This window comes from Lepidochelys olivacea (assembly GCF_965140295.1).
Source record: "Lepidochelys olivacea isolate rLepOli2 genome assembly, chromosome: 6".
NCBI classification, from domain to species: domain Eukaryota; kingdom Metazoa; phylum Chordata; order Testudines; family Cheloniidae; genus Lepidochelys; species Lepidochelys olivacea.
In genome coordinates, this window is record NC_140416.1 from 48,170,351 (window position 1) to 48,197,225 (window position 26,875).

Genomic DNA, 26,875 nt, shown 5'->3' on the forward strand with positions numbered 1-26,875 from the left:
ATTTTTCCAGTTTGTCCCTTTGCTCTGAAAAATATAATCAAACTTGATTTTCTGCTTTTTCCCCCGTGTACTTTCTTGGCAAATGTTCAGGATACATTTTGGCAACTGTAAAGGAAAGATCTTTAAAAATGTTCCTCAGAAGCCAGTTTGAACAGAGACTTTGTCATGATGCTTTCCCATTCAGATGTTTGGAATTCATGCATGGGAAAAAATATCAAGCCTTCTGTATATGACAGAAAGGGTGTGAGGTGTGTGCTGTAAAAATGTTCCTCCACAGAAGCAAAAGGACCACATGCTGCATCAGACATCATAAAATCCCCAGTATTTCATCAAATGACACTGTTCCTTCGTGAATTAAATTAAAGGATTCATTTCAAGATAAAAATCATTTTATAAAAGTATTTTAAATTACTTCTTCCCTGAACTCTATTACTAAGCACCACTTGGACTGCTAAAACCAAAATAGATGTTTGAATCTCTGTTTTTCACCATTTATTCTGTTTGCTCTGTAGATTGCCCTGTGGAACTAGACAAGTTTATACCATGTGTAGGGGGACTATTGCCCCCTTACTAACAGTCAATGGGGGTGTTTTGGTTGGCTAGGTCCCAGTACTAAAAGGGGAAGGGTCTATGGGAAATCAGGACCCTGAGACTGACAGTCCCCAGGAACAATGGGGAGAGGCCAATGCTCCAGATCAGCCTGAATGACAGGGCGGGTAGGCTAATCAGGGAGTCAGGAGACCAGGGAGGTCCTGTCCTCCGTGTGAGCTGGAATTGCCTGGGTCAGACAGAGTGGAGCCAAGCTAAGGAGATAGCAGGGGCCCAAGCTGAGCTGGGGAGCAGAGCTGTGCCACATCCAGAGGGACCAGAAAAGCAGCCCAGAGAGAGCAGACCCTGTCCTGGGAGCAGAGCTGCAGCCCCAAAGCCAGAGGCACAGCCCAGAGACAGCAGACTTGCCCTGGGAGGAGAGCTGCAGCAACCAGAGCCAGAGGGGCCAGAAAAACAGCCCAGGAAGCAGGTCAGTGCTGGGAGCAGAGTCACAGAAGCAGCCTGCAGAGCAGACGTGTCCTGGGAGCAGAGCTGCAGCAACCAGAGCCAGAGGGGCCAGAAAAACAGCCCAGGGAGCAGGTCAGTGCTGGGAGCAGAGTCACAGAAGCAGCCTGCAGAGCAGACCTGTCCTGGGAGCAGAGCTGCAGCAACCAGAGCCAGAGGGGCCAGAAAAACAGCCCAGGGAGCAGGTCAGTGCTGGGAGCAGAGTCACAGAAGCAGTCTGCAGAGCGGACCTGTCCTGGGAGCAGAGCTGCAGCAACCAGAGCCAGAGGGGCCAAAGAAGCAGCCCAGGGAGCTGGAGGCAGAGCAGCAGCAGCAGTGCAGAGACCGAGGGGTGCAGCTGGGGCTGGAGCCGGAGCTGGGTGCGGTGAGCAGCTGGGGAGAGCGAGGGGGACCCTGGGCAGCGGGCCCAGCACAGGGAGATGCCTCAGCCAAGGGGCTCTGCAGGCCAGGCTTCGATCATAACCGTGACAGGGCGGGGGTGACACTGGGAAGAAGGGTCCTACCACTTAGAGCCTGAGAGCTTATGGCCACCACCAGAGCAAGTGTCCAACCCACAGCATCCCTACAGCACAGCCAGGGCCTGAGAAGGAGGCCTGGGACTTACAAGGAACAGACTGTGAACTGCCCTGAATTCCAGAGACACTGTTTGTGATGTTCCCTGCCACAGAGCGGGTTGATGTGTTTCCTTCAACCTTTCCTATTTTTCCTTATTCTTTTTAAAATTAATTGTTGATTAAATAACTTGCATTTGCTTTAACTTGTATGTAATGGTCAGTGGGTCAGAGAATTGCCCAGTGCAGAGAGAGTACCCCGGAGTGGGGACACCCTAGCCCCTCTCCTAGGTGACCACAGCAGGGTTGGGGGTCGTGCCCCCCAGGAATCCTGGGCCCAGCCTTGTTGGGGTTAGGAGGACTGTGCCAGACAGAAGAGTGGAAGGGGAGTCCTCAAGGGCAGGGAGGGTAAAGGAAGTAGGAGTGAGAACTCAGATCCTTTCGCTAGCCTACTTCACTGGGGTAGTGCAGAAGCCAGGAAAGTTTCCCCACAAGCGTGGGACTATTCCCCCACTTACACGTTTATGTTTAGTCAGTTTCACTTTCTTGCCTCTGACTCTGGTGTTTGATGAGATGAAGCTAGTCATATGAATGAAATAGTTATGGAACTGTAAAAATCTTACTGTACTTCACCTCCACTTACAGCCAGGGACATAAGGGGCTAATGCCATTGCAGTGATGCAACTCCACTCAAGTTGCTATACCAGGGGATGAACTTGGCCCTGAGGAATTTTATGAAATCTACATCATGAGCAAAGATGTGAAATCATGTAAGGACGGGTTTATAATGGCTTACACAGACATAAAATGAAAATCTTGATGGGCAAACATGGCATAGTGGGCTTTCATTCAAAGCACTACCATTGTAAGCTGTTTCAATCATAAGCCAGATACCCCCACATTTCAATCATGAATCAAATACCTGGAATTCCACCTGGCCCAATGACTTGAGATATTGCTGATGCAGTTGACACAGCCATTATCTTAGTATACATTGCACAGTTCTTATTCCTCCTCAGCCTTAAATTCTTCATTAGGCAGAATAATTTACTCAGGCATCAAGGATAAAAACAGCAAGAATGGATATTTGACTTGATCTCACCTGAATCCAGTTATTTTACCACGTGCTTGGTATGGTAGAAACAAAAGCTCCCCCATATGAATAAAGAGCTAGAACTGGGACCATCCACCTGTACTGGAGTAGAAACTACCATTTGTTTGATCTGCCCTGAACCTAATGCTTGTGTCAGTGATGACTGCTATTGTTCGACATTATTGTTGCCTTAAGGGCAGGCAGAATATCTCTGCCCAAAAGGTTGCCATTTGTTAAAGCAATAGCATCAAACCTGGGGCACTACTGAAATAGGTGGTGGTAGACGAGAGGAACCCTGCCCGGAAGATTCAAAATGGCTGCTTGGTTACACATCTCTCATAGTAAGCATGCTCCTTTATAAGTCTTCCTGTGTACTGTTTTTTCCAACACAAAATACTTTCCATATACTCTCTTTATGATGAACATAAAACCCTTGCAGTCTTCAATGGCAATCCTAATAGAAAGCAGGTGCTATGCCTTTAACGGAGCTCTGGGGAGCTCATTACATCCTCCATTACTATAATCAACATACACATAAAAAATATATAAACAGTTACCAATTGGCTGAGTTCATGGCAGCATTTGATCACATGCAAACACAATGCCTGTACTCACCGCTTTCACAGTGATTCCCAGTATAGCCTGCCAGACAAGCACATCTGTAGGCACCAACTTTATCAAGAATACATGTTCCATCATGATAACATGGAGATGAAGAACAAGCTGCAAAAGAAGAGGCAAGAATATTCACAGTCTTTCATAAGGTTTTTATCTAACCAGCTAGCTACTGTTTTCTATAGAACTCATCACAGTAGTTTCTAAAGGCCTCCCAGGTTAATTAGATATGTAGGGTCAAGTACTCAATGGATTCAAGGAGCCCTCCAATCTTCTTCCTTCCTTGCTAGAAGGAAGATCTCGGGATGTGCAACTTTTTACTGGTGGTTGTTTTTCCTTTTTCTTCCATTATGGCCCCCATCTTTCTATCACTTCTTTCGAGTTACAGTGGGTTCACCTGAGGGGTCACATTATTTCTATCTTTTACATACTTCATTCTGGGCTTTGTGATCAGTATTTCCCTAAAGGAACATAGCTATCTTCTTGGGTCATGGATGCAAATGCAATGATTGATGTTCCTGTGTCCTCTTGACCCCTATGATGATCTTTTAAATCAGGATTATGATGACCTTGAACTGGCAAAGGAAGCAGGTTGGGAATCAGTAGGTTGGGATGCCTCTTGGCACAACTACCCAGCTGCAATTAGAGAAGTGGTACAAATAGATCAGATATTTTAAGCATAAATGGGTATCTACGTGCATAGCTAATTATTTGCACATGCACCAGGCTTACTAACATGGGCAAAAGCCACTGTGCTACACACACTTTTGGGCACCATGCCTGCTCTCCCTTTTTAAAAATGTACCCTTAAAACTACAAATAAATACATTTTAAAACAAACTGCATAAAGTCAGTTCCTCCTCCACTTATCTGCAGAGATCTGGATTTAGGCCCTCAGGGTTCTGTATTTCCTCTATTATAGCAGAGGAAAATCACTAGCTCTTAATGGGATGTAACACCAGCTACACTTCAAGCGGTAGTGAGGTTCTCAACCATTTCAGAAAAAAATCAACCTGAACTCAGATCTTACCAGGTAGAAACTAGTGATCAAATCATAAAATTTAGATCCAGATTCAAATAGGAACATCTCCAAAGTCTGCGAAGTTCTGGATCTGATGTTCTGGTTCAGATCCATCATAACAAGGTACGCCAGAGCTGTAAAGTTTATATCTGGATCCAAATTGAAGAGTTCACCCCAATTTTCCATAAAAATGCTCTTGCCACTTTTAGAGGACTTTCTAAAGGTTCTTCATAACTTTATTTGTTGAACTTCTAGTCCATCATTGCTACAAAAGTATAAAAAGAGTAAATTCTAATTCACTTATAGATCACAGTTGTCTATCAACAATACACCGATTACACTTTAACATAAGGGAGGAATGAACTCCACCACTAAACAACACTGATGGAGCAAAGCAGGGTCGGTAGTGCTCTAGCTGCCCCCTTAGACCACAATCTCAGCTAGGACGATCAGTTTCAGAGGTGGCACTAAAATATTCAAACTCTCTCTTTGATGAAACCCAGAATGGCACACGACAAATCAGCTAATTCTTTTGCAAAAATTTTTATTGAAACAGGCTTTTCAAGTCTCTTTGACCCAGCTGGTGAAAGAGAAACGGAACTCCACTCATAACGTCAAAACCAGATTTCTGACACAGATTTCATGTGGAGACGTAAAGCTATTCGTATTTAGGTTGGGCAGTGAAAGCCACTGCTGAAACCTTGCACAATCTCCTTAAAGGCTTGGATATGAGGATGGGGGGGGTTATTCAAAGGGTGACTGAGGAGGAGAACAAATTCCTGAAAAGCTTTTACAAATGATCATTTTGTTGTTTCCTGCTGTTCTAAAATGACATTTAAAAAAAGAGAGCAAGAAGAGGCTGAAGAGCCAGGGAAGCACTGATATTTTGCAACCAACAGGCCATATCTTCCTGTCAGTTGAAGTCAATGCAGTCGAAACAATGGTATGTTTATTTATCGCTTCTGTCTTGTTAGCACAAGCCACTATTTGTCTGCCAGTTTATTCTGTGGAGCCAGTTGTGTCAAATGAATGAGGATGGGTGCTGGTTATTATGATAGGTGTGACACACAGAAGAGCTGATAAAAATGAATCTTTATTGCCTGGCTTTGGTCATATAACATGGAACCAGGTTACAAAAGCTTCCTCCCCATGTCCCGTGACAGGGGTCAGTATCCACTGACTCCACTGGCTACTGGTGACTGTCGTGATTCTCATTAAGCGAGACCCAGCATTATTTCTAATCTGTCGTAGTACACTATGCCCTTTAAAAACCTAAAACACAGAATGCACCAGAACAGCCACACAGTGACTTAGACATTCAATTTTTGCTCACAATTTTTGCACTTTTGGGGAGTTTTTCCTCTGGTGGACTAGGATTTGGCCCAACTTCCCAATGTGATGGGTATCATAGAAGTATCTATAACTAGTTAAGAGAGAGAGTTGGAAAACATTTTTTCACAATAGTTGGTTTTGGGGGGAGGGGATGGGGGGAGTCTTCCGCTTTCCAGCTACATTTTGTTTCAACAGAACATATCCATCCAACTCACATAACTAGAATATTCCCAGAACCTTTCTATTTCCATGGACACACATTCTACCAAGCCCACCCAGCTTGCCTCTATTATAAATATAAAGAGAAGTTAGCACCTCTCCCTACCTATGGGATTTTGTATTGACATTAATAATGTTTCATGAGTAATTGTTGCCAGCAAATCAGATGGGAATCCCCTCACCTTCCACAAGGGGATTATTAAAGAAGGACAACCACACACAGGAGCAAGGGGAATTATCCTGCTCACTTTATTTCAATCTTCTTCTCTTCCCCCGTCTTTCACGTCTGAGGTAGCTTAGTCATTTCTGGCCACTGTCACCAAAGATTGGATTACCCTTTATCCTTGACACAGTGTCTGTTGCTGCACTCGGGTGGTTCCAGTACAGGCCGTTCAGCGGATTAAGCTGCTGCTTTTATTAACTAGCTGTCCACTGGTCTTTCCTCTAGGGACATACCTTTTGCAGATTATTTTGCATTTACCTAAATTCTTCTGACCATTTGGTCTCGATACTTCCCCATGTTTGATCAGTGTCATTGTGTCATTGAGCCAACTTCTGCAAAATCTATCCCACATAGGGTCCTCAGAACAAAGGTGACCCCCATTTCAAAGTGCCCCACAAGGGTGGACATGTGTAAATGAAAAAACTCTGCTCTCACTGCATGAGCCACTTTTCCTATCTTCTTCCTTCCAGTGCTAAGCTGCAACGAATACCATAGCATCCCTTTGGGCCATTGCTCAGTCTTGGAGTGTGTTTACCTGATCCTGTTCTCAACAATCAGGCAGGTGATTGACCTAGTGAGCCCTGTTCAGCCTATTACATGGATGTCAGCTACTCCCTGAGGCTTTGCATTGAGAAGGGTTTCAGAAGACTGAATGCTGAAGCTTGCTGTATGCTGCCAGAGCTTTCAGTCCCTCAGCTTCCCTCCACCCCCGGCCACATACATTGTATTCTTCCCCATGAACAGAGTTGCTGGCTGGGTTAACACTTCACATAAAGAGACACAGTGAGAGCTTCAAAAGCTTTTCAATTCAGCTACTCATCAGGCCAGGACAGATTCCTAATAAGGTGCACAATGAGGCCTCCCGACAAATTCTCACCCCTTTGCCTCATGCGCTGCATGGATTACCATGCTTGCAGCCACCCAGTCTCAAATAAATACTATTAAAAATGGGGTGGAAATAAAGTGCAGACCAGTGCTAGCACACTAAGAGGTGCATGCTGAGTAGAGAAAACGGAATCAATTCATCCTACTCCATAGCAAAAACGTTAGGCCTAGGAGTGTAGGCAGTCTTATGCAACATCCCCCACACCAGGTTTCTTTGGATGGAGGCAACTTTTGTTTTCCATCAGCCCTTTCATTAGCACAGTGCTAGCTCTCATTGTCCAACTGTTCCTGCTGTGATTGTGATTGTATTACAGGGAACAGCAAGTAGACAAGTGGGTTCAGTAAATGCAGAAATGGGGCAGCAGATTAGCTACTGCGTGTATGCACGTTTCAGATTGTTAGCTGCACCCTTAGTTATTAGTAACGGCTGAACCCCAATAGGTTTGGCGCTCAGGTGTGGTTTAGCTGCAAAGATTACATGAACTAACTGAACTTCTTGAACTAGATTGACGGCTCATGTGACCCCATTAAATCTGGGACATTGATGTGTGTCCGGGGTCTCGTATGTCTTACTTCAGGGAGGGATTGGGAAATCCTAATGTTAGCTGTTATAGATCCTGTAGGATTTTCCTATGGCAAACCAGCACACACTGGTCAGCCTCCTCTGCTAAGAACTCTATGGACAGGTTTTATAGACTTGCCACTTACAAAGAAGGCACAAGACATGTAGCCCACTTCAGATCAGAAGGCAAAACAGGAGCTACCAGCATTCCCAGTGTTCCTTTGCAGGCAGGCAGAAGGGGCAGGGAGTAACGCAGAGGGGAAGGTGTTACCCCTGTGTAAATGAGATCAGACTCAAGCCTAATACGTTTAATAAATAGATTGGAATTTTGGAACCCAACTTCTTTCACTACAAACATTTAGCACATCATATTATTCACTGAAGGAGAAATTGAAAATGTTTTTGTGTGCTTTTTATATGGGAAGAGCCTTCTGTATCTGCCCTATATAAACAATTTTTTTAAAAAGCCCTACTGATCTGAAATGTGAAGCAGCAGAAATAATTAGAGCATTTTCACATGGGTAATACAGCAGAAATGTAACAGGTTTCTACCATTTTAAACTGCTTACTCTGCTTCCACATACTACTTCAAACAACTATCTGACTGCAAGGAACTGTGCACAAAAATTCCATTTCATCACTCATTCCCAGTTCTTTGGTGCAAAAAGAAACATTGCAAACCTATGAAACTTCAGCCCTAAACTGTTGCAATCAGTTAAGTCTTTGCACAAATAATGGGGCTGGGGTCTACTTTAAAAGAGCTTCATTTTAGCAAGCCGTATGGTGACTTTGTACCTTCACTGTACCTACCTGTATAAACTGCTGTTGGCAACACAGCATGAAAGTTTTTAATGAAGCAGAACAGCGAGAAAAATTAGTGAGACTGAATTAATAAGAATAAAATGCAGTGTGCTTTTTTTTATTCCTTTACCTGTAATTTCTTCAAAAATAGCATGAAACCCATCAAAGTTCTTGGATCCGTCGGACTGGAAGAGAACATGGAGTGAGGTCCCCGTGCTTCGGATTGGAGGCGGCCTGTCATTGCCACAGAAACGCTTAATTATCCTGCTATCTATATTGTCCCCATCCCGGATCTCCACATAATCATACTGGCACATGTAGTCAAACTCCAGGCTCAGCATGGCAAACCTGAGGCAGAAGGACATCAAAATCAGACTACTACTCTCACCTGGCTGGACTGTGTTTCTAATTCAGTTCAGAGTCTACTGCCCCCCTACAGAATCCATCTAAAGGAGAGGATAACAGCTGGATACACTGGAAGGGCAGATAGCTAAATTCCATTTTGGACTTTATTAGTGCTACTTAAGTGGTTGCGTTCTGCATTTAGAAACTATGATGATAGGTCCCTTATAAATAAGACAGAAAGAGACAGACTGGGAACAAAAAGAAACCGCACTTTATTTCAGATCAGAAGACAAAACAGGAACTAATTGTCAATAGCCAGTACTTACACCATTTGTGTAAGGGAGAAGGGACAGGGGTTAACGCATACGGGAGAGGGAGATAACGCAATATCCGGAGGCTTTTACAGTAAACGCTATCTATCCTCTCGCATCAGCCATGCAGCAAGGCTGTCATTAGTGAACAGTATAACATGCTGCTGCTAGCAAAGCACAGAGCCAAAATATTCAAACTGAATATGAATGAAAACCAGACAAAGAGAGCTAATAAAAAAGAGCCTTTGAAGAATAAGCATTTACCCAGGGTGCTGTGCTCTAAGGATTCAAAGCTCTGTGCCTGAGAGAGCACCACACCACTAACCACTCAGCAGAATATTTTAAAAATGTAACTTTTAATCTTCCCAGTCTTCCTGAAAACTCTCAACTCTGTAGACCGTGTTTATTTAAGGGATATAATGGATCAGACTGAGTCTATCATGTTTCCTCTTCAAAGGTAGGCTGAATTGTCTGGCAATCTAACATTTTCTAACTGAAGAGAAGGGGAAAACGCACAACCAGTTTGGTTGTTCAGCATGCTCCTACAGTTGATTTCCCCTGACTGTCCTCTTCTGGGGACTCAGTGCCTTCAGAGCGTAAGGAATCCCATGTGATGTGAAATGGCTGATGTTCGTCTATCCCCTCCCATCAGACTAACATTAATACACGCTCACGTGTCTTCGTTCAGTACTTATTTTTGTGTTTGGAGTAACAGCTGAACCTCAGCTGGTGTAAATCTGCATAGCTCCATTGAATGAGCAGTTGAATGGAGCTGTACCAAGTTACACCAGAGGAAGATATGGCCCAGAGTTTTTGTAAGGGTCTGTTGGAAGGTGGATTAGAAAAAAATGGCATCTGCTTTCAATACACATCAGAGATTAAGTCACGTCAGTTTCACTTAAACTTCATGAGCAAGTTGGTGAGTCCAAATTCCAGTTTTGTCTGACATCCTATTACCTACCCATGAGATATCAAGTTACCAGCATGACATCATCAAAACAAGCTCTCTTTGGCTGATCAACCCCCAGGATTGCTCTTACAGAAGCAATAATTTCATACAAATTAACCTGTTCATGCTTGTCACACGTCTGAAGCCAGGTGAAAACAGGATAGAGTTTAGGGCCCCTACCTACAAATCCTGACACACATTCTTAACTTCACTTGCATCAGTTTCCCATTGGCACTACTATACTACTCATGTGCTTATAAAGTTAAGCATATGCATAAGTGTTGGCAGGATCAGGGTCCTAAGACCCATTTCTGGGAGACACCTCTAACCAAGGGTAGATCTGGGCTCAATACCTACTTGTTTAGTATTTCATATATGTAGAGAGAACCTAGGTCTGTAGAAACCATGTTACTGAAAATGCAGTAGAGTAATTAATATCAAGGAGTCTTAGGCAAAGTTCTGCATTGGAGCCACAAAGTGACAGATAAATCGTGCACAATGGTCTTAGTAGTTGGTCCACTTCAAAAAAAATCCTTGCTGACAAAAAATATGAATAAGCTAGTGGTATGGGAAGGATTACTGGCTTCTGATCTGCATTGTTTGAGTGTAGGAGTGAAGTAGCTAGGAAATGCACAAGGCCTCATGGCTAAGGCGCAGGGATGGGAGCTGAGAGACCTGGCACAGGATTTTCAGAAGTCCTCAACATTGTCCTAACTCTGCTCCCAGTGGAGTCAAATGAACACTTTTGAAATCTTGGAGTCTGTTGTTGGCTGAAGCACAGTTATGGGCAAGTGATTTAACGTCAATTTTCTCACCTGTAAAATTGTGGCTATTTTCCTAACTGCCCTGGATATTATAACACCAAATTCCATAACGTTAATGAAATGCTTGGAGATCCTCAGACCAAAAAGGAGCATAAAGTACTGTTATGAGGTGATATTAGTGAGTGCATTGAGAATACACCTCTGCAAGGAAAGCTTCTTGCCAAAGGAAAAGAACAATTCCAAGATACAGCTCTGTCACAGCATTAAAGAAAATGATTGTGAGTTGTGCGTTTCCTAGAGTGCTTTATCTCATCCAGTGGTGAGCAGGAGCTGGTTCCCACCAGTTCGCTAGAACCAGTTGTTAAATTTAGAAGCCCTTTTAGAACCAGTTGTTCCGCGAGGGACAACCGGTTCTAAAAGGGCTTCTAAGTTTAACCGGCCAAAAGTAGCGCCTTAGGTACTGACTCCATGGGTGCTGCAGCCCTGGAGCACCCAAGGGGAAAATTTGGTGGGTGCAGAGCACCCACCAGCAGCTCCCCTCCCTGCTCCACCCCCGGCCCAGCCCCAGCCCCAGCCCCAACTCACCTCCACCTCCTCCCCTGAACGCGCCGCCCCACTCTGCTTCTCCGCCCCCCACCCCAGGCTTCCTGCAAATCAGCTGTTCGCGCGGGAAGCTGAGGCAGGCTGAGAAGCCGGTCATAGCTTCCTGCTCAGGCCCAGGGAGGTGGAGGTGAGCTGGGGTGGGGGGGCGCGAGGAGGGCTGACTGCGCCGCAGCAGGTAACCCGGGGGAAGGGGGGCACGCCAGGGAACCGTTCCCCGCCCCAGCTCACCTCCGCCACCCTCGGCCTGAGCGGGAGGCCGCCGCCTGCTTCTCAGCCCTCCCCGGCTTCCCACCAAACAGCTGATTCACGGGAAGCCGGGGGGGCGGAGAAACAGAGCGGGGTGGTGCATTCAGGGGAGGAGGAGGAGCAGAGCAGAAGTGAGGTGAGCTGGGGCAGGGAGCTGCTAGTGGGTGCTCTGCACCCACCAAATTTTCCCCATGGGTGCTCCAGCCCCACAGGGAGTCGGTGCCTAAGGCGCCACTTTTGATATGATCAGTGGGGGAGCAGCCGCTCCCTCTGCTCCCCCCCAGCTATGCTCTCCTTCCCCTAGGAGCCAGAGGGACCTGCCAGATGCTTCCTTGGAGCTGCCCCAGGTAAGCACCTCCAGGACTCCCCACCTCACCCCCCCGGCAGGTGCCTCTGGCTCTTAGGGGTGGGGTGGGCACCCACTACGGTGGCCCATGAGCCCCTTCTGCCCGGTTCTGGGGGCAGTCTGGGGACAGGGAAGGGGGTGGATGGGGCTGGGGGGGGGGGAATCAAGGAACGCAGGGGGGGTTGGATGGGGTAGAAGTCCCGTGGGGGCGGGGGTGGGCAACAACGCCCTCATGGGATGAGGAGGGAACCCATTGTTAAGGTTTTGGCAGCTCATAACTGATCTCATCCCCTGATGTGACATGGGCTGAGGGAGCATGATCAATCACAAATTAAAGAAAAATGAGGCTAGAAAATGCACACACAAACTACGACAGCAACCTGGGCACCATTTATCAAAGCACGTCTGGTCAGCCAAATCCCCTAGAACAGCATAGCACATCTTAAGTCAGGAGATGATTTATTTTCAGTTCTGTGAGATAAAGAGAGTTTATAAAAGCCTCTGCAACAGGGCAATCTGCCCTTTGAAAGCCCTGGCTGGGGGGAGAAGAGAAGAGAGAGAGGGAGCAGCTGACCCTAGGCCAGAGAAGCAGCCCCACAGACAGGTGCTGGGAATCAGCTGACACAGCTGATCAGCACTCCTGACTAGCCCACACTCTCAGCTGAAATATAAAGGAGAACTTAGCAATGCAGGGGAAGGATATTTGCTGCTAAATAGGACTAGCTGGTAGATCCCCGTCCAAACTTCTAACCAGACTGTTATCAGTGTGGTGTTTTGGGGGTTTTGTGTTTGGTTTGGTTTTTTTGGTATACTTTTCTTGCTTTGTTTGGGAAGATAATAAAAAGAGCCCTGAAGAAAGGAACAGAAACCTGACCTGGCTGGCTGGCTTCTGCTGGTGACTAGGCGTGACTTGTTTTCTTTCTGCTTCACACAGATGGGATCCCTAGCATTGCTCTGTGGCAATCACGCAGGGTTTGTTGGGGCTATGTAGAGACCAGGAAGCATGGAATGCTATTGTCAGGAATCATGCTGACTTGGCAAACCGTTTGCTAACAATTACCGTTGGGAGCTGAGAGTAAGAGTGGCAGAGGGAATCTGCTTGTTTATGTGGAAGTGGAGTAAGCCTAAAGAACCAGGCATAGGCAGCAGGGCCAGCATGGAAGGATTTGGTGGAGTTTAAACTCCTGAGTCTCCTAAACCCAACACTGGGAGCTCCCTCATCAGACGCTGCTTCTGGACACATTCACCCTAACAGTAGGACCCTGTGTCAAGGGAGGTAGAGGGTTAGTACTGAAAATGCTGAACTGTGTGGGGAATGGCCACAATGGAAGGATGATCAAATCAGCTAGAAGGAAGCTCTCACAAGGGTAACACCATGTTTCCATTCAAGTCAGATACCTTGCGCCCTGTGGCAGCAGTAGTGATAACAATTTCACAGTGCTGGAGTGGTAACACAAATTCCCAGGCACAGAACCATCACTCTTCCCCCTGGAAAGGGAGGGGACAGAGTGGCCTACAGCTGCAGGTGTAATTCCTAGCAGGGTTCTACAGTGCTCTTGTGGATGACACCTTAAAAATAAATACCCTGTCTACTCTGCCTGGCAATTAAAGATCCCGTTGCACTATTGGCAAGTGTAGAGGTTTTTCCTAATATTCTTCTCCTTTTTTTCTTGTGCATTGCTGATCTGTGCCAGTTGGCTGCCATCCTCTCACCCCAGAGATAGCTGCATTTCACTGATGCTGTAAAACATAGGACCCAATCCTGCCCCCACTGATGTGACTGAAAGCAGGGTCAAGCCCGCCGTTTGTGAAGCACTTTGGCATCCTTAGGAATGAAAGCGCCTCATACATAAATGTAAAGCAATATCATTCATACTCTTGTTGCTTTTTGCACAGAGTGAGCTACAGCCCAATCCAACAATGCACTTGTAAAAGCAAAGGAAATGTGTCTCATTCCCATTAAGAGTAACACAGAGCAGCATCAGTTGTTTGAACACCAAACTCCCTGTACCATGTTATAGGCACTGCTTTATCTAGCCACTCCTGAAGGTACCTACAGAATCTTGCACTTGCTTTGAGGAGGTTTCACCACTGTTAGTTTTGTAATTATTGTTGCTTATAACTACACAATAGTGAGCATTATAAAGGGACTGGTGTTAATGTCAAAGGAACCCCCAAATTTATTTTCTCCTTGAGTGATTTTCCTTCCTCTGAGTTAATATTAAATCAGATCTTTAAATCTGTTGGTTAGAAATGTGTTTGTGCACCGAATATTGCTTCTTTGCCTGTTCTCCAAAGCTGGTGAAAGATTGATGTGAAGCCTTTAACTCAGGTTCTTATTGTAGTTGCTGGTGGGGGCTGAATCTGATCCCCTGCCAAGCTTCCTGCTGTATGTGTGAGCTCTTTGCCACACACATTCAAAAACAAAATTAATTGCACCAAGTGAAGGCTCTCCAGCACTGGAAAAGTAACCCTGATGAAGGGCTGAGGAGATTGAGCCATCGGGGAAGATTAAAAGGGCTAGATACGTAGATTGACTGAACAACTACAGATATAGGAAGCTTATAGGCATCGAGGATAGAAAGGAATTATTTAGGGTAGTTCAAGAGGACGTCACTTGAAGTAATTATATGATATTTAGAAAGGGAAAATTTAGGTTGAATATCAGGAAATACTTCCTGACTATGAGATCTGTTAAAGTCTACAACAAGTGGTCGGCACCCCCTCATGTGAGGCATTTTCCATCTCCATCTGAGGGATTTTCCCTCTCTAATTTCTGCTAGTCTACGGGGCCGGGGGAATGGTACATTAATGAGCATGAGCTTCAGAGCCTCACCAGTTAACTAACTGTGAATTGTTTTCACACAGATTCAGAGTAACCTGAGCCAGTTTCTCCCTGCCCCAAAACACACCTGAGTTTTGTCTTCAGTGAATCCATTCTACGCTAGCCTGGTGCTTTCCTGTTGGACCATGGGATGCTCTGACCATAATGGCACTTAGGGATATATATTGCTCTGGATATCTCTAAAAATGTCCATTGGTATCAGCGAGTGTTCCAAGCAGGAACTGAAGGCAGAATATGGCCAATAGTGCAGCATTCCCAGATCTCCTGCTGGGCCAGGTGCCAAATATGAGGTACCTTCCTAAGATGGGGGCAGCACTTTCTTTGCCATAGAGCCACCAGAGTCTGACCCACCTGGAGATCAAAATATGATTCCCATCTGATACACATGCCACCTTGCTTCATACAGAAGACAGAATTTGCTGAAATTCACCTCCCACTTACCTTAATTCGATGATAAACCCAGGTTTAACATGAATGGTCCATTCACAGTGTGCATTCAGTGGGTAGCTCTCCAGCAAAATCTGACCTTTGGAAGCCCGAAGAACCTGCCCGCATCCTGAAGAGGAAAAGTAAAAACAGCAAGTCCATTAGAGACCTTCATTCAGCAGCTCAGGGAGAAGAGGCCAGAATAGAGAAGCTTGACATACTAACATCTGAGGCAACTTCCTGAAGGACTAAAATGCCCTACTATATCATTAGTATTATTATGCTACTATATTGTTTCAGCATTATCTAGAAAGTCAACACCCTTCCTTTAAGCTTATATAGTATCACCTCTCCCCATCAGCACCAGATTAATCATAGCTAAGGTCTGGACTCACCAATATTTGGCATCCCCAAGTCCTACCCTAAAGTGTGGGGCTCCCCTAATCCCAGTTCCTTCCCGCCCCTCCTTAGAAAGACTCCTCCCCTCAGTCCTTGACCCCTTTGTCCTCTTTTTTTCACATGCCGACATGTGGATGTGGCTAAGAGGGAAACATTTAACCTTTGTAGTCTCCCACTCAGGAACTAGTCAGAGCGAGCCTGCACAGCTGGGGCAAAGTAGATGGGATACGGGAAAGTTTTGAGAGGGACTGCTGCCTCTGGAGCACCACTGGATCCCTTCCCAATCCTGGACCTAAATCTCAATAATCCATACTTGATCTGCTCCTCTTCCCCACAGCCTGGAGTTAAAGGAACACTTTTAACGCAGAGGACTGGGAATCAGGAATCCTGGGTTCTATTTTCAGCTCTGCCACCAAACACCTTGAGCATGTCACTTAACTGCACTATACCTCAGTTTCCCCATTTGTAGAATAGGAATAATAATGCCTATCTCAATGAGAGAATCCTTGTCAAGGATCATCCTAAAGGACTTTATAAACATTACTTAAGTGAAGGTGCAAAGTTATGTCATTAGATACCATGCAGATCACATCTTTTGATACTTAATTTCTTGGCTACACCTTTCCTAATGGAGTCCTACAGCTTATCAGGATTTTCATTAAGCATTCTGTTAGTACACTGCTGGATGATTCTGACTGCATCTTCTGTTCTAGAAATTGCATTGTGAGTAATAACATGTCTGCATTGGGGGATTATGGGTAGGGTGCAGACCAAGCGCAGGAGAGAGAACTGTTGGGAAAGGCCAACAGACTGTAGTTATGCTATGGAGAAGGGGCCAAGAGACTTCCCAGAAGCTTTTCAGCCTCTTTAGTCCATTCACTCCTTACCCCATTCGCTACTCCTTGACTGAGAATGAATAAGTTTGATCCATTCCCAAAAAGGGACCCTGAACTGCTCAGTGCACTCCCTTCTTGACTGACGGGGCTATAACTGTAAGTGGCATTAGCCATAAGCCATACTTCCCTTTGGAGGACACGCGAGTATGGAAGTGACCTGATTTTCACAAGTGCTGAGCATCCATAGCTTCCACTGAAGTCAGCCTCTAAAAATCAGGCCTTATGTGTCTGAACTACGGTGAGAGACATGGGAAAACTGAAGGTCAGTTGCTCCTGTTTCCTGCTAAGAATTGTCTGTCTAATAAAACACCTTTTGTCAGTTTACCCTCAGCTACCCTCAGTTAAATGGAACCTGATGAAACAGCAATCCAGCTCCGAGGAGTTCAGCACAAGAGTTTCATCCTACACTGGGGCTTAGTTGGTTCCTCATGTAAAAGATGAAAATTAATTACTACACTTCTGTAGGCCCATTAAGATGCAGCTAGGATGCCAGAATCGCACATGATAATGTGCCTTCCCACAGCAAGGAGAGGGACCTTGCGCTGTTACTGGCTCCTGCTTCAAAAACAACCTGAGACAAAGCGGTGGGAAATCTTCAGATGGCATGACATGGTTCTTGGATCACCTCAAAGAAATCTTCCCTTTTGTAACCAGGGGTTTTTGAGCTTCCTTTGCACTCCTGCCTTTCACAAAAGGAAGCAAAAGAACTGGTGCAAGAGAATGCTTATGTGCAGGGCATACTAAATGCACTTTTCTGTTTGGATCAGTACAGCCTCAACTTCTGAACATCCACGCCAAGGAAGTAGGTTTGGCCAACAAAGCAGGCGGTCTGAAGGCTAAAGAGGAGCCATTCAGAGACTTCCTCAAAACAAATATTCTCAGATTTGCTTCTCTGCGTGAAGCACATCCGAGATCAGATCAGATCTTCACCCTGCTTTCTCCAGCTCATCTAGCAGACATTGTGCTGCCTCCCCCAGACAAACAGCAGGCGAACAACAGCTCTATCACCTTCTGATCAAATGGGATCTTTTTTCTTCCCCTTCTAAAGCTGTGGAGACCTGGAAAATTCTCAAGCGTAATTTGTACCCCAGCCACTAATGCTGGCAAATCCGGCTTCTTTCAGAAAAAAATAATCCACTTTGGAAAAGCGTCAGCATCAGGATTCCTTTCCTGTCTGGAAAAAAAAGCTGCTTTCAGCGGCGCATAAAGATTCTTCTCTGAGGCCTGGAACTGAAAGAAAAAACAATTCGAGCCCTTTGAGTTCTATCCCATTATGAGAGTTCATACTGGGGGAGGAGACATCTGGTCACAGTTCCGCACCTGTTGTTTGGGTTTCCCAGCATCACTGTGGGGTTCCATCAGGAGCCAAGACGGGAGACAAAGCAACAGTGATAGAAATGTTACATCCACTGGCATTCAGAAATTTGCTGGGGGGTGGAGGGAACGAGAGAGAGAGAGAGAGACATAGAACCTGGGTGGCTCAGGAGGACTAATAATGGTAGAGTCAGAGGCCTTCACTTCTTGATCACCACCATTAAGTCTAAGTGAATAATGACCCAAAATTGTTCTCTCCCCACTTTGGCACACTGCACAGTGATGGGCTTAATTTAGCCCTACATATTTAAGCAATCAGCCATCTCATCAGTAATATTTTTACTGTAATGGGAGTGTGTGTGTGTACGTGTGCACTCGCCTTCTCAAGAATATTTAAGGATCAGTGTCCAGAGAAAAATTCATATCTTTCTCCTTTATCTTCCCCAAATAAAGACTTCTTAAATCAGCGGTTCTCAAACCGGGGATTGGGACCCCTCAGGGGGTCATGCAGTTATTACATGGGGGTCACGAGCTGTCAGCCTCCACCCCAAACCCTGCTTTGCCTCCAGCATTTATAATGGTGTTAAATATGTCAAAAAGTGTTTTAATTGATGTGTGGGGGGGTCGCACTCAGAGGCTTGCTATGTGAAAGGGGTCACCAGTACAAAGGTACGAAAACCACTGGTCTAAATCCTCATCAAAACAGCCCAGTGTTAAAATGCAGGCCCCAGTGGCTGAAGTGCAGCTGTGTACCCTTATGCACCATTTGAAGTGAATTTTGTCTTCATTTCTCTTATTCTTACTTAATATTGTGACTTCTCACCCAGAAAACTATGACACAGGGAAAACAAAAATCAGTTTGCCTCATTGAGCTTATAACCCATTGCAATGTCTGCTGTCTTTACACATCAAAAGGAGCCATTTAAGAGCTTCTGGACTCCATCTGGTGAGTGGATTGAGGTACTGCAGTGTATTTTACACCACAGAAAAGGGTGCATCTCTCTCCCTTTAATCTCTCTCATCCACATGTATTCACATTCTGTATGCACAGGTCCCAAGTACTCTGCAGAAAAATGGACCTTTACTCCATAGTGAAGAACCCTAGACCAGTGGTTCTCAAACTTTTATACTGGTGACTCCTTTCACAGAAGAAGCCTCTGAGTGTGATGCCCCCTTATAAATTAAAAACACTTTTTTAATATTTAACACTATTATAAATGCTGGAGGTGAAACAAGGTTTGGGATGGAGGCTGACAGCTCGCGACCCCCTGGGGGGTCATGACCCTACAGTTTGAGAACCCCTGGTCTAGTCTCTGACGTTCTGGTATTACAGATGGGAAATGCAATAGTAGCTTCATTTCCATTTAAACATGGAAAGTTTTTACTGCATTAAATATGAAAAGGAACAATACACTCAAGATGGACAGCCCTGTGTTACTTATTTTGCTCCTGAATTTGATTTGATGTTGATATCCCCATTGTCAGGCTTAATGTGCTTCAGATTTTTTTATTCACAATGCAGATCTGCACTGCAGAACTTGCCTGGGCACAGCTGCATCGGAGACAGTTGGCTGGTTGGTACCTGGGCAGGCATGGAAGGTAGTTTAGAACTATAGGATGAGCACTTGAGCTGAATATTTCTGCTAAGGTGATCAGCAGTGAAACCACTCCAAATGTTGCCATTTCTGCCTATCTGAGGGTTTTGTACAGACACCCACCACTGCAGTATGTGTCATCTTTAAGCTTCAGAGTCAACAACTTATTGAGATGAATGAGGCATTTCATGCCTCTCAAAGCTGTAGTGTCAAGATGTCTTCAGATTTAGGAGGACAACATTGATTCTGCTTTGCTTGTGCTTATTCCCTCCTCTGTTTGCTGTCTCTGAATAGTCAGAGAGCTAAACGTTCTCTAGTTGGTCAGTTAGACGGCCTCTGTTATCTTACAGTCTCTGAGCACTTCCCAAGTATTTAAAAACAAAAAATAGCGATAACTCACACAAATATCTGGTCACACCACGTGTAAAGTTTGCACACAGAAACCTGATTACTTGGAGTGTTTGCACCTGAAACCTGATTACAAGTGTTACACTTATCCAGCCGGGAAATCTACATGTGACTTGCATGACCAACCACAACTACGTAACAAAGCTCATAATTCCACCATTTAAGTGTCAAACAGCAAGGCAATTTCCAAAAAATATCAAATAATGAGTAATCTGAGATTGGCTCCCAGCCATTCCACCACCAGAAAAAGAGAGAAAAGTCTATTAAACAAGTAAATGATTCTATAAGTGATTATTTGCTCAACTCTAATGGGAAATCACAGACTACAAACTGAAGTGATGGACCAAAAAATGTAGCTTTAGAATTTTTATTTTATTTTTTGCCAATTACAAAAAAGTTCATATAGCAATCCACTCTCAATATTTTTCAGACAGTGATTAGGGAACTGATTCTGCTCAGGCCATCAGTAAGATTTGACCCTGGAACCTTTTCATCTAAAATCAAGAGATTCTGTCGGTTAAACTAAGATTAACTCCTCTAGCGAGAAGCAGAAGCACTCATAAACGTCATATTTGGACCACCACTAGAGGGAAACATAGGACCACACTCTCATAGGGTAGGCTGCAATTCCTTTTGAAGACATTGCTTTTTGTCCTCTGACCAATGGAAATTGTTCTGGTTTTAAGTAACTATAGGGTCTTTTAACTCCAGAATGCAAACTCTAAAGCATCATGCTTGAGGTATGTATAGCACCCCAGCTGCCTGTGAATTTTAAATGTTCAATACTAGAATAAAATTAAGATCATATGGGAAAAAATGATGTGTCCCACATACAGAGGGTTGACTCTCCTAGCTGAAAAGAAACATTCAGATGTGAGCAGTGAATTTCAGCTGAGAAACCTTAGAATGGCGGTTTCTGCGAGTTCAGCCACAAAGGCCCCGCTTTTTTGGCTCACTTAGCAAAACTGTTCACCACACTGATGATCCTCGTTCAAGGCTAATCCATGTAAATGTGCAGAACATGGATAAGCAGCCATTCATGGTGCTGGGAAAAGGAGTGTGCTCACTAGAAGAGTGCACTCCAGCGTTTAGACACAGCACCGGGAAGACAGGTCACGTTTGTTTCTCTTCTTTGTATCCCCTCAGTCGATTGACACCCTTCTGCTAGCGAGGTGCCCAGAATGAATGCAATATTCCAGATGTGAACACAAGGGCCGTAATGCTCTTTGATTCGATGCCTTGTCATATGGTATGGGCTGGCTGGTGGATTGGGTGGCATTGCATACATGCCTTGACCCACCAAATTTTAGTCCAAGGAACACATCCCATGCTCAGGGTGGCTAGTCCCTCCTGCTGCTTGAGCCACAATGGCTACACTTTATTTTTAGCATGGCGGCTTGATCAGAGCTAGCACAAGTATGTCTCCTCAAGCTAGGAATTATGCCCCCAGCTCAAAGTGTAGCTATACCCTGTGCTGGCAGAAGGAGGAAGGACTTGATTGACCCAGTGGTTCTTTCCTATTTCTACTCTTATGGAAAGTGAGATGGGATCTTTAGTATCAACACAGAGCAGAACAGTCACTGGTTTTTGAAATGTTGACAGAAAAAACCCACGCTGCAAACTGTGAGAAATTTAGCGTATCAGTCTCAGAGGAATGGAGGCCTGAATGGACTCTGCTCAGGTTAGAACTTGCTGATCTAGACAGTTTAAGTATTTAAAACTTGATACTTACACCATGAATTTTTATTTTTATCTACTGAAAGTCTATGGCCTGTGTTACGCAGGTGTCAGACTAGATTATCACAATGGTCCCTTCTGGCCTAGGAAGCTATGAATAAGAGGAGACATGATAAATATGCACAAAATAATGACTAGAACCGAGAAAGTAGATGAGGGCCTGCTATTCATCCTTTTTCATAATACAAGGGCAAGGAGATAGGCAATGAAAATGAAAGGCAGCAGATTTAAAACTGAGAAAAGGAAATACCTTTTTATATCATTAGCCTTTGGAACTCCCTAGCAGAAGAGAACACTGAGGCCAAGAGCTCAGCAGGACTCAAACAAAAAAATTTTCCATTATTTTATATACTCTGGAACAAGACCTGAAATAGCCCCACCATCGTCTGAAATAGCCCCAGACTTTTGACCATCAGAGTAAGTTACAAGGCACTGCATTTCTGCTGTGGAAGGTGGTTATATCTGTGTGAGGAGAGTTTTGTGCTTTGTTGGAGCCTGAGTTTTGCTGTCTGTGGGATAAGCTGCTATTTAATATAATTGTTCATGTAAATCTTCATGCTTCCTCAAGAGTCTCTGTAGGGTTTGGTTAGGCACCCTTTTTATTTTTGTCTAATCCAAAGAAATAACATGGATAACAAGAACATCCAGAGTTACAATAGTTAACGATTAAAAAACGACATCAGGAGATTGGAAGGCTTATAAACACTCATGCTTCAGGGCCTAAGCCCACATCTCACTGATGAGGGCAAGCAGTTAGTTATCCCTCTGAGCACTGCATATTATTACATAACCGCTCCCAGCAGGATTTCTTACACCCTCCTCTGAAGCATCTGGTACAGACCATTCTCAGAGTCAGGATGCTGGACTAACTGGACCACTGGTTTGGTATAGCACGGCAATATGATCCGATTAAGTCACCCCTTCCACTATATCCCCAGCGCCAGCCTGCCCAGTTGTAGGGTATCTCACTGAGAGCACTTACTCATGCAGTCCCCTCCATACCAGCCAGCTCTGCACTCCGCACAGTAGATCCCTTTGATGTAGAAGTCATCTAGTGTTCCACCCCAGGAGCCGTTGTGGCAGGACTTACAGTTCTCAAAAATGGTGCAGCCTGAAAGCAGAGTCACTTTGTTGAATGACATCTAGACAGTTGGTATTGGAGGAAGGGAAAGGAGAGGGAGGAAGGGAGCGGGGGAGGAATCTGTTTGTTTGCTTTTCACAATCCAAAAGAAGCTTGTGATCTTTGTGGTCCTGACTATTGTGGATCTCATCTATCCCTCACTTTGGCAAGTTCAAACTCTCGAATCTGGATCTGATCTTGGTAGCTGCCCTGTATGTCTACATCCCATCTCCCCTGCTCTACACACCCTTTAGGGCAGTGTGAGTTTGGATGTCAATTCAGCATGGCTCCATCCCTGGTTGTAAGTAAATCTAATTTGTTCTAAGCTGGTTCTCCCTCTTTCTACTTTTAACTTTGCTTTCCCATTGCTTTCTGAAGAATCTGAACTCCCCAGCCTCTTTCCCCCTCTCATTTAATAATGCAATGTACAAACCAGATCCAGAGGCTGAGGAAATAAAATCCCCATCCAGAAATGATCTGTGTGAAGCAAGTTATGACTTTACCTTTTGGAGAGCTTCCAGGCTTGCACAGAGAACCCTGGAAACTTTCAGCCCACAGTGTGACCAGCAATGGTGCTACATGAGGCCATATGCTGAACCCATTAGCTCACACTGGTACAGGAGCCGCTTGGATCCCTGAAGAGACTAAAAGCAATCCATGAAGTCAGGCAGCCAAAATGGGCTGCGTGCCCCATTTGGCTCTGTGCACAATGACTGGCTACACATGCTGGCACTTCAACAACCCCCCTGCATGAGAGCACAAGAGGTACAAGGGACAGTGTTACAAACCAACACACCTGGATGGATTAAACAGGAGTCACACTCATTTTCCTCATTCCTGCAACAGGGAATGGTATAACCCACTTTTTCTTTCCCGCCCGGGCAGACACACTGGATCTGGTCATATTCACAGCACTCCCGGCACATGATATTCCATTCAGCTCCAGGACAGTTTTCATTGATCACCATGTATTCTGAAAATGGAACATAAAGTGGGGGAGAAATAATGCATAAAATGCAGAGAATTACCCAGTTCACTAATTATTATTCAGTTAATAGTCAGATAATACAGGGCATGAGGTTGTCCCAGGCCTGCAACATGGCAAATGCCAACGCACGTTGTAACATGTCTGATCCTGCCAAAATGTAAATTGAGTTTGGGTGGTTAAAACACAAAGAGGCAGATTTGTATCGCCAGCCAAAGAGGTGCCCAGCCCATAATTAAGGAAATCTATTCCTTCCGTTCTCTGTTAGTCTTCCCTGCTTCTGCATTCAGAGGGGAAAAAACCCAATTTGAAGGGACGTTTTCACTTTAAAGCTCTTTTTAAAAATCCCAGTCCTTGTTTACTTCCTCATCTCCAATTTAGATTAATTATTCAAAAAGAATTCAAAATATCTGCTGGACTGTTTAATATTCCTGCCATTTTGTGTATTATTTTGCTATTCATGCAGCTTGGAGAATGGGGAGTCCAAATGGAGAGGTCAATTTCACTTCTGGCTTCTAGTCAAGTTTATTTCTTAGTTTCACTTCACTAGCACAGTGCTCCTTTCATTGCAGGAGAAAACCGTTTTTTCCATTGATTTTTTTTTTTTTTTAAATTTCATTTCATGAAAACATTTCTGATTAGATAAGGATTTTTAAATCATTTTTAATTACCTCTCCCTGCAACACTGTGAGATTTAATCTATCCTGACAGTTCCCTTTTAAGAAACCACAGCTTGAAATACCTTGGATAGTGACTGCAGACTAATACAGTAACTCTACAGATCCCATCTCCCTTCTTCCACCATACTGTCTAAACCCTACAAATTGAAATCTAATGAGCTCATGATGCTGTCAGCGTGTCTCTTAACCAGTTGACAGACCTGATGGCTGTTTTCGTGGAGCCTGATAATAAGAAGTGAGAGAGCAGACTGGAGAGATGAGATGTGAAAGAAACATAATGAGACCCTCTTTTTTCCTTTTTGGCCACAGAATATTCTTTCCCTTTTATTCTGAGTGATAGAATTGCTTTGTTATTGCAACAACCCAGACATTGCTATTAAGGAGCGGAAGTCCCATCCATGTTATGTGGCTTCCTTTTCACACAGTTCCTTTTTGATTCAGTGTGTCTCATAATTTAATTATGAGGTCTGAGTTAACTCTCTACAGGATTCAGTGGTAGTTCTGCCTCACTCAATTCTCCATGGCCTGATGAAGCCTGAGTCTCAGAAGCTTGCCTTTCTTCTTACTAATAGTTAGCCCAACAAAAAGGGACCACCTACAGCTTCTTGATTTTTGTATTTAGCTGGAGAGCTAAATCGCTGTAAGCAAAATTCATCCCTGGTATAATTCCATAGCCCATTCCTTGCTCCAGACACACAAACTCCTGGAAATCTCACCACAGTTCAGACTCCATAGTTAAAGTCGAAAGTCAGTTTGCATTCCATGCCTGATTGTTGCCTACCTTCTTCCCATCTACAACAAAAAAGCAACGCCTGGCATTTGGTGAGGTGGTGGTTTATTGGGTAATTTTCCAGTCCAGTAATATATGCTTTCGTTAAAATCATAATAATACTTAATTCTTATATAGCACTTTTCATCCATAGGTCTTAAAGAGTTTTACAAAGATACGTATCATTACCCCCATTTTACAAATGGGCAACTGAGGAGGTGATATGACTTTTCCCATGGTCCCAGAGCAAAAACAGTAGCCAAGAATTAAACTCAAGTCTCCTAACTTCAGAACAGGAGACAAACAACTGGACCATATTGGGTCCACTAAACACATAACTATACCTCTTTCTTCTACAGAGATATAGATATATGTATAGATTGTCTGTGAACTATATTTTATGCAGATTCCTAAGCAAATTGATTACAAAGGTATAATTATCTGATTTTGCCTGTCCCTGTTCACTGCTATTCACCCTAAGCCAAGACCTTCCTCCTAATTAAAACTGCTCAGCTTTTGACATTCCAATTCAACACATCTCACCATCTGCCATTAAAAAATAACAATGCAAATTAGCTGTCCTAGAAAGCAGCTCATTCCTAATGAAAGCTGAACCCCTGAACAAATACCCGGAAATTTGGAAGTTATAATAAATTTTATGTAAATCGCTTCAGTTTTCCCAAATCAAGCTGGAAATCTCATTTTCTTAAAGATTTCTAGTATGTAGCGATAAATGGGATCTATATCCGTTTAGATTATGCTGATAAATTTACCAATGCAACTGTTATAAGCCAAGTTTAAATCAATCTGAGTATCCACATACAAAGTTGTTAGTGTTTTTAACTAAAATGATATCAAATCACAGCTTTACTTACATTGGTACGACTAGTCCAGACCCACAGGCCTGATTCTTCTCTTTTCACCCATTTGAAATCAATGGGTCTATTTGCAGAGTAAAGTAGTATAGGTAAGGGTTAGCAGACTCTGGCCCTTAAAGAATTGTAAACATCAGATTTCCTTTTCCCTGTGTCTGCTGTTTGCTCGCTTCTTGCACTTAGCTGAGACACTGAAATGGGCTTTCCGTTGATTTATAGCCAATTTAATTCACTTTCAGGTTCTCATGCACTAACATGGGGCTGCAAAGTTTGGGGAGTACACCTGGTGGGGGAATTCGTGGGTGTGGCATTTTTAACCATTTCCTCTGAATTTAAAAAAAAATATAATGGAATCTATTGTTCTTAGGTTTTGTACAAGTTTTTTTTTTTTTTTTAATCTACATAAAGACTTGACAGTGTGTCTTTAATAACTCTGGAATCCAGCTTGCTTTACACAGATGTCTCCTCACCCTGTGTAATAAAAGGCGAAAGGGATATTTTGCTTGGACACTTTAAAGTGGACATAAAAAGAGCAACTAAAGAACATTTTTGTCTTGATGAAGGCTAGATTGAGCCTTTAGAATAGCACATAGATACTCTGCCCCAGCAGGAACAAACTGTGACTCAGAGAGGCATAATTGCTCCCCTGCTGCTATCCTCTTGCTTTTGGGGGGAGTATGTCACTGCATCCCTTTTTGGGACTCAGTTTACTCCCCCACTCACCCTTCACCATTACTTTCATAATTGAGGGGAGAAGAAGGGAGAGAGGAGGTGGGATTGACTGGTGGAGTTAAATGCAATAAATTAGAAGCTGGACCATTCTGAATCATGGCTAAAATATTTGTGGGGCAGTTAGTGGCTTGACTTTGCTAATAGAGGCACCCTTCAAAGGAGCAAGTCTGACTTG

General features: G+C 44.2%; 1 protein-coding gene across 4 annotated transcripts in view; it reads right to left on the reverse strand.

Annotated features, from left to right (window-relative positions):
* Window positions 1–26,875, reverse strand: part of PAMR1 (peptidase domain containing associated with muscle regeneration 1) — a 68,942-nt gene that overhangs the window by 30,890 nt on the left and 11,177 nt on the right. For all 4 annotated transcript variants that reach the window (XM_084629989.1, XM_084629987.1, XM_084629988.1 and 1 more), the window contains exons 2-6: window positions 23,456–23,632; window positions 22,522–22,650; window positions 15,206–15,320; window positions 8,486–8,703; window positions 3,313–3,420 (exon numbers count right to left, since the gene is read on the reverse strand). In XM_084629989.1, the coding sequence (XP_084486115.1) occupies window positions 3,313–3,420; window positions 8,486–8,703; window positions 15,206–15,320; window positions 22,522–22,650; window positions 23,456–23,632 (747 nt within the window). The remainder of the gene's footprint in view (window positions 1–3,312; window positions 3,421–8,485; window positions 8,704–15,205; window positions 15,321–22,521; window positions 22,651–23,455; window positions 23,633–26,875) is intronic.